Here is a 13696-nt window from a genome sequence, read left to right as displayed (position 1 = left end):
ATGGACTTTGGGGACTTGGCGGGAAGAGTGGAAGGGGGCGAGGGAAAGACTACCAATACGGTGCAGTGTATACTGCTCGGGTGATAGGTGCACCAAAATCTCACAAATCACCATGTAACCGAATACCACCCATACCCTCACAACTCATGGGAAAAAATATGTATTTATTTAAAACCAAATATTTTAAAATTTTTGGTTTGAATATTTGAGAAACAAATTTTAGAATGAAGATATAATAAGAAAAAAGTTACGAAAAATGAATGTCATGATGCATGGAAAGTCTCACAACTGGTAGCTAATAGACTAAAATTACACCAAAGACAGCATTCTTCATTTTCATATGCTCAATGTGTGAACATTCTCTGGCTCTGTAGATGTTCAAAACATCTTTTCAGTTAATAAATTAAAAGGTGAATGCATTTTTGTTCTTCTTGCTTCTTCTATCTACTTTCCTTCTTTACTCCCATTTTAAATTTATTTCAGGTTTATATCAAGGTGTGACTTGCTGTTAAGTCTTTATATATCAGCCCTTCTTTGTGTGTATGTGTTGTGTAAGAGTTTTTTTCTACCTCATTCCACCTCTTGCCCAGCTAAAATTAAGCCAAGTAGAAGTAGGATTGCTAGATAAACAAAGCACTCAGTTAAAGTTGAGTATCAGGGTTGGGCATGGTGGCTCACACCTGTAATCCCAGCACTTTGGGAGACCGAGGTGGATGGATCACTTGAGGTCAGGAGTTCAAGACCAGCCTGGCCAATGTGGTGAAACCCTGTCTCTACCCAAAATACAAAAATTTAGCCAGGTGTGGTGGTGCATGCCTGTAATCCTCGGTACTCGGGAGGCTTAGGTAGGAGAATGGCTTGAACCCAGGAGGCAGAGGTTGTGGTGAGCCAACATAGTGCCACTGCACTCCAGCCTGGGTGATAGAGTGAGACTCTGTCTCAAAAAATAATTATATAATAAAGTTGAGTATTAGATAGGTAGTGAATCATTTATTTAGTATAAGTATGTCCAAACTACTTCACAAAGGCCAAATATTGCATGGGGTATAATTACACTAAAAATTATTCATTGTTTATCTGAAATTCAAGTTTAATAGGCATCCTATATATTTGTTATATCTGGCAACCATAATAAGAGCCATTCATTCCCCTGATGTATATGGCTAACCCTGCCCACAAGCAGGCAAAGTCTTAGTTATGTTGATTTAGCCAAAAGAAAATGTTTACAGCTCCTCTTAGTTTTAAACCATAGTGGAAATAAGCTTTTCTCCTTTAGTGAAATAGTCTTCCATTTGTTTCACCTTTTTCCGTTCTGAATCTCTCACTTCTTTTCTTAATTATAACACATTTGAAGGATTGCATTTTTATTTGTGATAAAACTCATAGATTAGAATATACATACAGGTCACATAAAAATACATGAGGATGACAAACCTAATATACAGTGTTGCATAGGTAGTGCGATTAAGAAACTACACATTTATTGTATACAGTGTCATTGTCAATGACATTCTTTTTAGAAGCACTTCTTGTACAAAGAGTATGTTTTCGCAGTTAGCAATAGTACAGGCATGTTAAAAACTACTATTCATAGAGCTACAACCTCAAACCATTCAATGGAATTTGATCTTATGAGCTGGTGTACTGCTTGATAGATGGCCCTGATTTACAATGATCTTTCCATAACATGCCAGAAAGAAAAGAGACAAGAAGCCTATTACTTTGCAGAAGCAATTACAGAAAATTTGGAACGGTAATACCATTCCTCATTATAATATGCACATTTGTTATATTGCACCTTCCTGAGTTGAACTTTGAAAATGGTAGCCGGATGCAAAGCCAGAATGGATGAATTCATCCCAAGCTGGAGCTTCACTGCTGGTGGTAGTAATTCTGACCATCATAGCTGTCGTAGCCTTGCCCTTTAAAGTAGCTGTACTCATCCTCGTAGGCTCGGTAATTGTCCCCACGAGGTTCCCCGTTTTCACTTTCATAGACTTCATATCCATTGTCGTATTCATTGGCGCCCGTGTATTCGTACTCCCCCTCGTATTCGACGGTGGTGGTTTTCCCAAAAGGTGGGGAGGTGGTTCTATAGACTGGTGGTGGGGTTGTAGGTTCAAACTCACCATTTGGAGAGGTTGTTGTCTTAGAGCTGCCCTTGCCCTGCCCTCCGGTTGCTGTGGTGCCTTCTGCACTGGCTCCAGTGACACTTTCTTCTTCCCCTTCTTCTTCTCCGTTGTCTCCGCCGCTGCTGCCGTTGCCGTTTTCTGCCTCTGTGCTGTTGGTACTGGTGCCGTTTATGCCTTGTTCGTTTTCATCCACTTCTGCTTCGCTTTCTTCGTTTTCATTTTCTTCCTCTTCCTCCTCTTCTTCTTCATCACTTTCCTCCTTTTTTGTAGCTTTGTTTGTTACATCCCCAGCCTGTAAGGAAACGTTTGAAAGAACCCAAATCTAGCTGTGAAAAATGTAAAATTTAAGGCCATCACTCATTCAACACAATATTCTATACTGACAGTCTTGTTCTGGGCGTCTTATTTGAATTAAGACCAATTTAATTTACAAAATGATTGGGGGCTTTAAAACTTCAGGATAAATCCCTTTGTCATGGGTTTTGATGGGGAAAGTGTGCCATTATTTATAGAAAATGCCTTTCCTGGGGGAGATTCTTCCTATCGTTTTGCTACTCACTTTCTCTGTCTTGGAATTCTCTTCCCTGGAATGTCATGGTATCTCTCAGGACCTTTTATCCATGCCTAGATGTGTGTTCTTAGTCTTCCATTATAATGTAAAAGTCAGTGTAATAACATGGGAGGAGAACTTGTCTGGCAGAAGATCTTTTCTTATTTGTAAATAGGAAAAGTGTATCTGCTCTCACTTTTTTAATGAGTTAATAAAGATAGTGTAAAATATTATGTGTATAGTGTTAGGATACCCTTAGACTCCAGTAAAAATGTTTTAAAAAGATTGAATATTACCATTATTATTAATGGTAATAATTTCATTTTGGAGGAATAATTCCACTGTTACCTTCTTGGGAAGCTGGATTGCAGCTAACCCTGTATACCATGTGCCAGGTGTGGCGTCCTCTCCATAGCCCAGTGTTGTAGCAGAAAGTGTAGTGTTCTCAGCCTCAGAGTCTTCATCTTCATTTGATTCTTCATTGTTTTCTCCTTCATTTGAAGTCTCCTGTTAGAAATATTCATAGTAACAAAAATTATTTTACCTGGAAGATAGTTCAAGATTTGTTGGAGCTGTGACTCATTTGTTGGAGGTTTATTATTTGGAAAAACTTTGTATCCCTCAGCTGGCTGATCACTCAAAGCCTGCCTTCGCTTATGCCATTTGCACTTCTCATCTCTAAGAGCTCAACTCCAAGTTATTTAATCCTCCTTACTCCACACTATATTATGTTTTAGATATTTCTGCTTTGTATTTTGTCAATTAAAAAATATTTGTGTTTCAGGCATTTGACACATCATTTTTTTCTGTACAAAGAAGAAACTAAACACTCCAAGAAATTCTTAGTGATATATTATTGCATGAAGATTTTGTATGTTTGTTTGTTTGTTTGTTTTTTTACAGAGTCTTGCTCTGTTGCCAGGCTGGAGTGCAATGGTGCAATCTTGGCTCACTGCAACCTCTGCCTCCTGGGTTCATGCGATTCTCCTCTCTCAGCCGCCTGAGTAGCTGGGACTACAGGTGCATGCCACCACACCCAGCTAATTTTTGTATTTTTAGTAGAAACAGGGTTTCACCATGTTGGCCAGGATGGTCTCGATCTATTGACCTCATGATCTGCCCACCTTGACTTCCCAAAGTGCTGGGATTACAGGCATGAGCCGCTGCACCCAGTCTGCATGAAGTGTTTTAAAAAATTAATACTCTTCAAATGAATGTCTATTATAATCTTTAATATTTCATCTTTTGCCTTTATTTTGTGTTGTGAGGCAATTGTTTTTTAATTGAGTTGATCTCAGTGTAATTCGTAGCTAATATTAAAAGTCAGGGTTTCCTATATATAGGATTTATTTAAACAAATACTTGAAAATTGAATTCATTTCAACACATTTTAAGAGATTGTGATAACTTTTAAAGTCTAAAACAAACAAACAAATAAATATTTAGCCTGCCTATTATTAAAACAAAGTTGAATTCATTTCAACACATTTTAAGAGATTGTGATAACTTTTAAAGTTTAAAACAAACAAACAAATATTTAGCCTACCTATTGTTAAAACAAAGTGACTGAAGCACCACATGTTTGTTTCATCAAATTTGTAAATTTCACTATTTCAGTGAAGGGTTGCAGTACTACCAGAGTATACCCTAAACAATCTCCAAGTTAATTGTGTCAAATATCCCCAAAACACTGTGCTGTTTGTTTATTGTTTTATGTTTATGCTTTATTCCAACAGAGCTTTCAGAGGTAGAAGGAGAAATTAATGCTAGCATCCTTAGAAAGTTCCCCAGAGTAGAATACACTATTTGCAGTTGAAAAATCTGATTGGGTTATATGACTCGTATGAGGTCAAATAGACAGCAGTTTATTGGTGGCAGGGTCACCACTAAAGGCCCAATATCCCAACTTTTACGTTTCTCTTACAACACCTTTTCTTTTCCCAGATACTTTATTTAAGGATGTTCCACGGCACATAAGTTAAATAGGAAAATAGGTCAATCTGTTGATGGATATGAGGCTTCACAAATTTTATTGGATAGAAAAATAGCACTAATTTGGGCTTACAAAGATATTATCAACTCACTAGACTGGCTAACAAGACTGAAAGAAGCAAGTGTTGGTGAGAATGAGGAGCAACCGGAACCCTCATACACTGATGGTGAGAGTTTACCTGAGTACGTCTGTTTTGGAAAGCTGGTTGCCATCTAAGGTTGAATATATGCCTTAGTAGATTTTGACTCTGAAATTTCACTTTGGGTGAAATGGCTTCCAGAAATGACTATATATATGTTCACCAGAAGAAGTTCTAGAAAGTTCATAGCAGCACTTTGTAATCACCCAAACTTGGAAACTACTCAACTGCCCATCAACAGAAGAATAACACATTTTGGTACATTCACATAATGAAATACTGACAATGAGAATAAATGACCTACAACTACAGAACAACATGGATGAATCTCTAAATTTGAGAGTGAAGAAGTGACACACAAAGAGTAAATGAAGTATGATCCTATATTTGTAATATACAAAACAGGCCAAAGTAATCTAATAGTGGTTGTCTTTTGTGGGAGTTTGTTAATGAATGGAATGGAACACAAGGCATGCACTGCTTTTTGATATGAGTGCTAGTTTCACTTATGTGTTCAATTTCTGAAATTTCAATGAGGTGTATAATTAGGATAATTTTATTATGTATATTTCAATAAAAGTTTCTTTTATGAGACTAAATAGTTTAGGAGTGGAAAAAGAAAATGTGTGATCACCAAATAGAAAATATGCCTAAGTATTCTCCTCATACTACTTTTAATGAACAAAGTTTGTTGCATTTATTCCTCTGAAGTTTCAAAACCAAACCACCAGATATTTACTGGGCAACATATATGTATAAGAAATTATGCTAGACAGCGTGAGGAGATATAAAACTGGGTAGCATGGCTCTTCCCCAAAGCAGGGATTTTAACCTACGGTCATGAGGTGTCTGCAGATACATTCTGGGGAGACCTTAAATGTTCAGAGATCCTTGGCAAAATTTTGTGTGTACTTGATTTCATCAGAACCCCCAAAGAAGTCCTAGTCTTCCTCAATCCTCAACCACCACAACAAGGAATGAAGAGCCACTCCCAAAAGATATGCAATCTAGTTGGGAAATGTAGTTGACAAGGCAATTTTACAATCACTGTACAGCAAATAGCTATAACTAAATGGATAACCCTAGCCTAGTTCTTGTGTAAGATTGCTATGTGGAACTCCAGGAGAAATTTTGTGGGATTTAGTGGGTGGCATTTTTCCTGATACTGGCTTAACATTCTTGTAAGGCCTTCCTTCAAGCTGTTAGTATAAATTATGATACGGGAAATGTTGCTTTTATAGTTAAAAATAAACCAAACTAATGATTTGCCACCTTTCAAGTTCCCACGCCATTTTGTTTTCAAGATAGCTGTTAATACATGATCCATTTTTGATTATCATTGTCTGTTCATAAATAGCACCTGAGAATACTTGAATTTAAAAGGTTCCCAAACCAGTGGATAGCTATAATTGACTATGTGGGAAGATGCATCCTAATTGGTATGTTTCCTTAGGTGAGAATGTCAGTTATAAACATGGTAGCACAATTTCCAAGACATGTAGATGAATCTTAGCCCAGGACTACACTAATCTGTAAAACTATATGGGAAGATATTTATACACCTATGAATTTTATTATTACCCAAAAAGACGTATGATTTTTGTTTTGTTTTGTTTTGTTTTTTCTGCGACAGAGTCTTGATCTGTTGCACAGACTGGAGTGCAGTGACAGGATCTCGGCTCACCGCAACTTCCACCTTCCAGGTTCAAGCGATTCTCGTGTCTCAGCTTCCCGAGTGACTGGAATTACAGGTGCATGCCACCACACCTGGCTAATTTTTGTATGCTTAGTAGAGACGGTGTTTCACCATGTTGGTCAGGCTGGTCTCAAACTCCTGACCTCAAGGGATCCGCCCACCTTGGCCTCTCAAAGTGTTGGGATTACAGGTGTGAGCCACCACACCAAGCCTGAAATTTTTATTAAAAAGAATAACCCTACTTTGTGGGTTACGAAAGGCTGATGAATCACAATAATATTGTAGAGGATATAAACTAGTTTTTACATATTACCCTCTTGGTAAATTAAATTTTAAAGTTCAGTCCTTAAAACAAGTCTTGCACTGAGTTTAGGATTATTATTCATTTGTCTTCTAATATCATGTTCTAGCCACCTAAATAGAAGTAATGCTATCTGTTGCTTTTTTTTCAGATTTTATACTACTTCCATTGCTTTTTATCAGATTTTATACTACTTCTACTTAAAAGGGAGACATTTTTGGTTTTGAGCACCATTTGTAAGTAAGTTCAACCCCAAACTGCAATAGTGTTTTAAACAGGTCATGTTAGTGGATTCTAATCTAAATAAAATTCTGCTTATCCAAAATAGGATATTGTGGGCAGTTAGTAAAGTGACAATGGCTATTTGCTGAGTCCAGACTGCAATAGACTAGTTTCCTATTTGTTTTTTGTGCTGTATGCTTTATTATGAAAAGATTGCAGAATTCCTTACCTCTTCTTCCTCCTCCTCTTCTGAACTATCATCTCCATTTTCTTCAGATGAGTCACTACTGCCCTAAAAATATATATACATGTATGTATACACTTATCTGTGTACAAATATATTCAACAGCAATTTAAATTTCCTGCTAATTGAATCACAATAAAATACACACAAATATTTACTCAATCTAATTAGTATTACCATCTTGATTGATTTGTTTACTAAGAACAGACTGCATACTGATGTGTGAAAGATAGATTAGACAGATTAGACATGCAAAATGAAGTTAGAGAAAAATAGGCATTTTACTATGATCAAGATACGAATTGGATGTCCCATTTGTCAACTTCCAAACATTGACAATATATTGAAACATTTTGTATGTAAAAACTAGGGCAATGAATCACAGAATTGTTTAACTTTGAGAGAACAAGTGGATTATCTGGTCCAATTTTTAAATTTTATGGAGAATGAATCAGCAGCCTAAAAATGTTGTGACTTCTCCAGCAGGTTCAAGGCAGACCTTGGGCTAAGATATAGTTAACATTTTAAAATTTTATTTATAAAACATAAAAGAAATCATTTAGCTTACTATAAAATGAAAGTTGCTATAGATGATTCTCTTACATAGTGAGCTCTCCTGTTGAATTTAAATTAGCATTTAATTTAACAAAATTTAATTTGCATATAATTTTTAGTGTCTTTAAATTTAATTAAAGTCAGTTACTAAAATGAGGTTAATTTATACATGTGAAGTAAAAGTCTTATGATAGAAAAAATTTATTCATTTAATTATTTAGGAGGTTGTATAGAGCAACATCCCTCTAACAAGTTCAGTGTTGAATGAGAAGAAATTAAGATTTTGTATATAAAAATATAATTATAAACTAATGAGTTTTGCTACTTGTTGAAAGGAAATGAAAATTCCAACCTAAAATTCTATCATTTCCTTCCCTGCAATTTTTAGCTTTGATTCTGATGACCCAGTTAAGTGTCTTGCATTTAGAAAATATATCTGCAGAAGGATCTCTGACTTCTAGGTTAGAAATCAGATGTGAGACAACATTCATGTCCAGGTCCTGTGGGACTGTCCCTGCTGGCTCATTCTTCAGATGGCCACATCATCCACCCAAGGAAAGGGAATGCTTGTCACCTCAAGCCAGGAATAACCTCAGATGGAAAAGAGAATAATTAAACCTGTTCTTCCAGTGCCATGACCTCAACAGTTGTGCCTTCCTCTAGGGTGAATAGAGTAGAGTATTATATTTGAACTGTTTCTGTTTGTTAGTTAACTTAATTATAGAGGACAGTATATTTATGCAATCAGAACTGTTTCTCTCAGTGGGGGGATTTCAATCACTTTACATGCTCCTTCACCTCTGTCTTTCTCCCTAGCTCAACCACATCACTCTTTGATTAGTGTCTACAGTGAGAACACTTTAAAAGCTGTATGAAATGCCTTGAATCTTTGGCATTTTTTCCCTATCTTTCATTTATGCCTTATTACCAATTTGTTACTAAGTCCAATTGATTCTCCAAGAAGTCTTTCATCTGTCTACACAGATAGATGAGAGTTCTTAAACGGAGGACAATTCTGAAAACCCACAACTCTTGTATCATAGCTGAGATGAGTCTGATAAAAGAAATATAAGATTAAGTTCTTGCCTTCTATGAGTTCACACACTAATAAAATATCATTTGAATCACAAAAAGACAGTTTTCTCAATTAAGAAGGTTAGGATGTTAAATTTACTTACACTTTCATTTCTATAGTCTAGCAGATACATAAACTATAGTAGATAGCTTGCTGATAACTTTGCAATCCAAATAACATATTTCATTGTAACTTGGTAGTTTAGAAATATTGTATATAAATGCAGATTTGTTTGACGAAAACATGACTTTCGAAGCCAATACAGCTTAATGTATTTTGGGGTGACAACTTGGGCACTAAATACCTAACAATACGCTTAAAGAAAATCAAATTTTGTAAAGTAGAATTATGGGTCATGAATACTAGGTCAGACAGTTGGATTGGGAGATATATTTTATATAATTTAATTTAAAAACAACCATCTTACAAATTCTACATTAGTTGAGATGGGCCTATCTGCATATAATTTGTGAAAAAATTTGTATATTAAAGATCTCCTTGATCTACAAACCTCAGGTCTATCAATATTGAGAACTGTAATGCCTCCGAACATTGCTTCACTATGGACATTTTAATTGGCCCATACATACATATCTGTAAAAATATCCAGATGGGAATGAATATCTCTATGTACCTAATATTTCAGAAAAGTTTAGGAGCTAGTCAGAGACTTGAATTTGTTATCATTTCCATTTAGTTTAAAAAAGAGAACGAAGCAAACTTTCAAATGAGCACTGTTTATTTATGGGCCTGAGGTGAACCAAAGAAGGGAATACAATTCTGAAAACCCACAACTCTTGTTTCATTCATGCTCATATTTTTGTGGCCACACAAATTCCCCATAATTATGCTGGTTCTAGAAATACTTTAAAATGATGATTTCCTATCATTGTAGAGGTTAGAGATGGATTAGCCCAGCATATGGTAAGATGCAATGCCAAGCCACTGTGCTGAGGCATCGTTTTCAGCATCCTGACTGCTTTTGGTGTCTCAAGAGTCCTGGGTCAAGTGGTGCATAATTGGTGTCCTGAACCCAAACTGTATAGTACTAAAAACAGTGCAATCCTAGTTTGTTGTATATTTAAAATCAACACCACACCCTCTGGTTTTCAAAGGCACCCTTCACAGGTAACCCAGCAAAATTGGAAACTCTTATTTTTAGTTTTAGTTATTTTCCTTTTTGTTTACAAATTTAAGGGATGGTTTGTTTTTCTCACAAGCTTTTTTCGTGCACGTCATGAATTTCTCTTTTTCCTCTGCAGTTTTACCATTATAATTATGCTCCAGTGTATGACATATTGCTCTAGTGACCCACACAGGTTAAGGTAAAGCAAATCTTCAGAAGTTACCAATGATTATCAAGGTTTTTAAAAAATAATGACCTCTGATGTTTATGAAGTCAAATTTTCCCCTACCAATTAAAGGACTTGACAGTGCCACATGTAAACAGCTGTCTGACAGTTTTGAATCAGCTGTAATAGGACAGCCAGTGACCTTATCACTGATGGAATTGGTCAACAACTGATAAAACCATCCGCTTTTGTCTGTGAGTTAGCAAAAACACCGGAGCTCGATGTGCTACAGTGTTTGTTTTTATTATATCATTCTAGACTGTACCCAAATGACCCAAATGATTTTACTCTGTGTATATGTCTGCTTTAAAAGAGAACTTAGAAAATAAACCTTATTTCCTTAAAAACAAACTTCTTATAGTAAGCAGTCTTTCTGACTGAATTTCAGTGAGAGTTGAATTTAGGTGTTTTATAAATTTGATCTCCTTTAAATTATAATAGAAATTAAACTGAAGAAAAATGAATTTCTGTATTTACCTGAACTGGAAATCGTTTTAAAGGAGGATAAAAGTAGGCATGCTTGTAAAGATAATATCGTGGCCTGTACTTAAAGACCTGCAAAAACAAAATAAATGATATATTCATGTTTAATATACAATAAATATACAGCAAGTATAATCAGGCCAAGGAAGTATGCTAAAATTAATTACCCCATTTTCTTCAGAATCCTCTATTTTGACTCTTCGATGCAAATTTTTCATCTGTTTTAAAGAACATTTAATTGTGACATAATTTTTCTTTTATATAAAAAGACAAAACTGAAAATAACTGTAGGTTTTTGATAAAGAACTTACTGAGAAAGCACAGGCCATTCCCAAAATGCTGAGCAAAATTAAAGCAGTCTTCATTTTGGTGATTGCTTCTGGAATTAATGAAGTGGTAAGGTTAATAAAATATTAAAACTAAGTGCATAACTTTTTTGCTCATACTTAAAGATGAAGTATTTAATTTGTTTTCATTTCTGTGTAACTATCACTTTGACTAATTAAAACTAAATTATAGCTTTTATTTTCAAACTCTTCCTTCCACTTAAGTAACACAGAACTGACTTAACCTATCCATTTATATAATCATGAGTTCCGTACTTGGTTTTAACCTATGTTCTGTGATTTGTCAATGGAAGACCTTTTCATTACTGCAAGAGATTTTGAATACTTAGGGTACTTCACACTGGTGTAACAGCCCTCTTAATATTGACATGGGAGTGTCAGCTAAGTGAATTGAATTGTTAGTGTAGTTGTGTGCCCTGTTTGTTTGTTTACAATTAAAAATTTGATCAGGTGTGGTAGCTCATGCCTCTAAAACCAGTACTTTCGGAGGCCAAGGTGGGCAGATCATTTGAGTCCAAGAGTTTGAGACCAGCCTGGGCAACATGGTGAAACTTGTTCTCTACAAAGAGTGCAAAACTTAGCTTGGCATGGTAGTGCACACCTGTAGGCCTAGCTACTAGAGAGGCTGAGCCTGGGAGGCCAAGGTTGCAGTGAGCTGTGTTCATACTACTGTACTGTACTCCACCCTGGGCAACAGAGTGAGATCCTGTCTCAAAAACAAAACAAAAAAGCAAAAATCACCAATACCCTATAGGCAATTTCCAGCTTCTGTATAGGTTTTGGGCTAAAAATTTATTTGTAAAATGGATAGTATGAGCTATTTTTCTCTGAATATCTTGGAATAATGGTGTGTGTGTGTGTGTGTGTGTGTGTGGTGTGTGTGTATGGGTGAGTGGATAAGACACACAGAGAGAGAGGCAGAGAGGATCCAAAATACATGAAATACCACACTGATAGCATGTAGCACCCAACAGCCACTCCCCTGAGGATGCTTCCATGAGAAGAGTTCTTCAGAGTTTCGCCTTGGGGTATCAGGGGCAGATTTCCTCAAATTAAATTGCCCTCCAGCTCCATTTAAGTTTTCCATCTGCTAGTGTGTGAGACTGTACTGGGATGGATTAGGAGCTCTCCAGGGTTAGGGTGACAGACATGGATGAAAATTTCAATTCTATGGAACAATTGAAGATGCAGCTCTCAAAGTGGGAATAGGGCCTGAATAATCTTGGGGCTTGGAGCCATGCAAAGAGCCTCAGTTCCACATAAATTCCTCATGAGTAAAAGGAGATAGTCAAATGCTATCCTATTTTAATTTTATTCTATTTAATAAACTTGTATTTAAAATTATATCATAATAGAGGTTGGGCAAGGTTAGCTGAAAGCCTACTAACACTCAGCCATTTACATTTACATACACATTTAATTGTTAGCACCTTCTCATACATAGTCACAGCGCTGGCAATATTTTGGAAGCAAAACGTAGTGATGATGGCAATTTCCCATGAATACATTTCAAAAAGTAATATTTAAAATGTGCAAAACAATGTCATATATTGAACCCTGCTGGTAAATTTTGTGTTGTGTCATCATCAGCCAAGATTTATTGCATCCTTATTGAGTATCTGACACTAAGTCCTGGAGGTACTGTCTTGGGTCCTAAGTCACACTCTTTTTGTGTGGCAGAGTGTCTTTGGGTTTTGGTGCCCATACAGTTTCTCACAGTCCTATCTTAGTAAAAGTCCTTGTTGGCCACATGGAAATAAACAGGCTTTGCTCCTGAAGGAGCCCATCTTTTTAGGCAGCACTGATTGCTATTGGGGTGGTCTAAATAATGCTTTGAACTTTGCAGCTGTGACCAAGCCCATCAGCAAAACAGAAAGATTATTGCTTTGCCACTTTATGAAAAGGGTCGGAATATTTATAATATTTTAAAGAGCTAAAAACTTAAATACATAGAATTATAGAAACAGTTTTGATTGCATAAATTTCTCATAACAAACTATAAAAATAACCAGATGAAAAGATGGCAGAAATAATAATAATGATACAAAGAACCAAGCAGTTCATGTAGGCAGAATTGGTTGCCTATATAAATCTAATTTTATTTACTTTGTGAGTGACAAAAAAGCAAAGACCTCTATAGTGACCACTACTAACCCAGACAGCAATTCAAACATTCTTAAAGGAGAGTTTTGAGGATTTAATTTCAAGTTTTATTGGGAAGAGTATGATAAACTACCAACAGTATTTATTTCTGTAGTTAGTACAATGTATTTTCTGTTCTGACTTTAGAGCTATAGGAAACATTAAAACCTAATGTTTAATACGTTGAAAAGACAACATAAATACTTGAAGTACAGACTAGGTATAGTTTGTAGAGAAATATGCATATATCTAGGCAGATTTGCAAATGCAAAATAGTATTTCAATTAGGTTATCTTGAATGCATCAGAATGAGAAAACAGTCAAGCTATGACGTGCAGAGAACGAAAGTAAGAAGCATAATGTAGTTTATGTGCATAATATTAAGAACTTGTTTACGTGCTGAGGTTAACAAGTTTAGCCTTTTGGAAAGAATTTAAAATTTGAAATGCCAATTTAATGATAAAT

The 13696-nt window shown here is 35.8% G+C and overlaps 1 protein-coding gene across 1 annotated transcript; it reads right to left on the bottom strand.

Moving 5' to 3' along the window:
- Positions 1–1347: 1347 nt before the first annotated feature.
- Positions 1348–12826, bottom strand: IBSP (integrin binding sialoprotein). The gene is made up of 6 exons (XM_031664600.1): positions 11054–12826; positions 10910–10960; positions 10737–10814; positions 7263–7325; positions 3031–3189; positions 1348–2424 (listed from the first exon to the last, which is right to left on the bottom strand). The coding sequence occupies exons 1-6, from the start codon at positions 11105–11107 to the stop codon at positions 1873–1875; spliced, it is 957 nt and encodes a 318-aa protein (XP_031520460.1). The 5' UTR covers positions 11108–12826; the 3' UTR covers positions 1348–1872.
- Between the last annotated feature and the right edge of the window lie 870 nt (positions 12827–13696).

This window comes from Papio anubis, chromosome 3 (genome assembly GCF_008728515.1).
Source record: "Papio anubis isolate 15944 chromosome 3, Panubis1.0, whole genome shotgun sequence".
NCBI lineage: Eukaryota > Metazoa > Chordata > Mammalia > Primates > Cercopithecidae > Papio > Papio anubis.
Note: the sequence above shows the minus strand (reverse complement) of the source record. Positions and strands in the feature narration are given on the sequence as shown.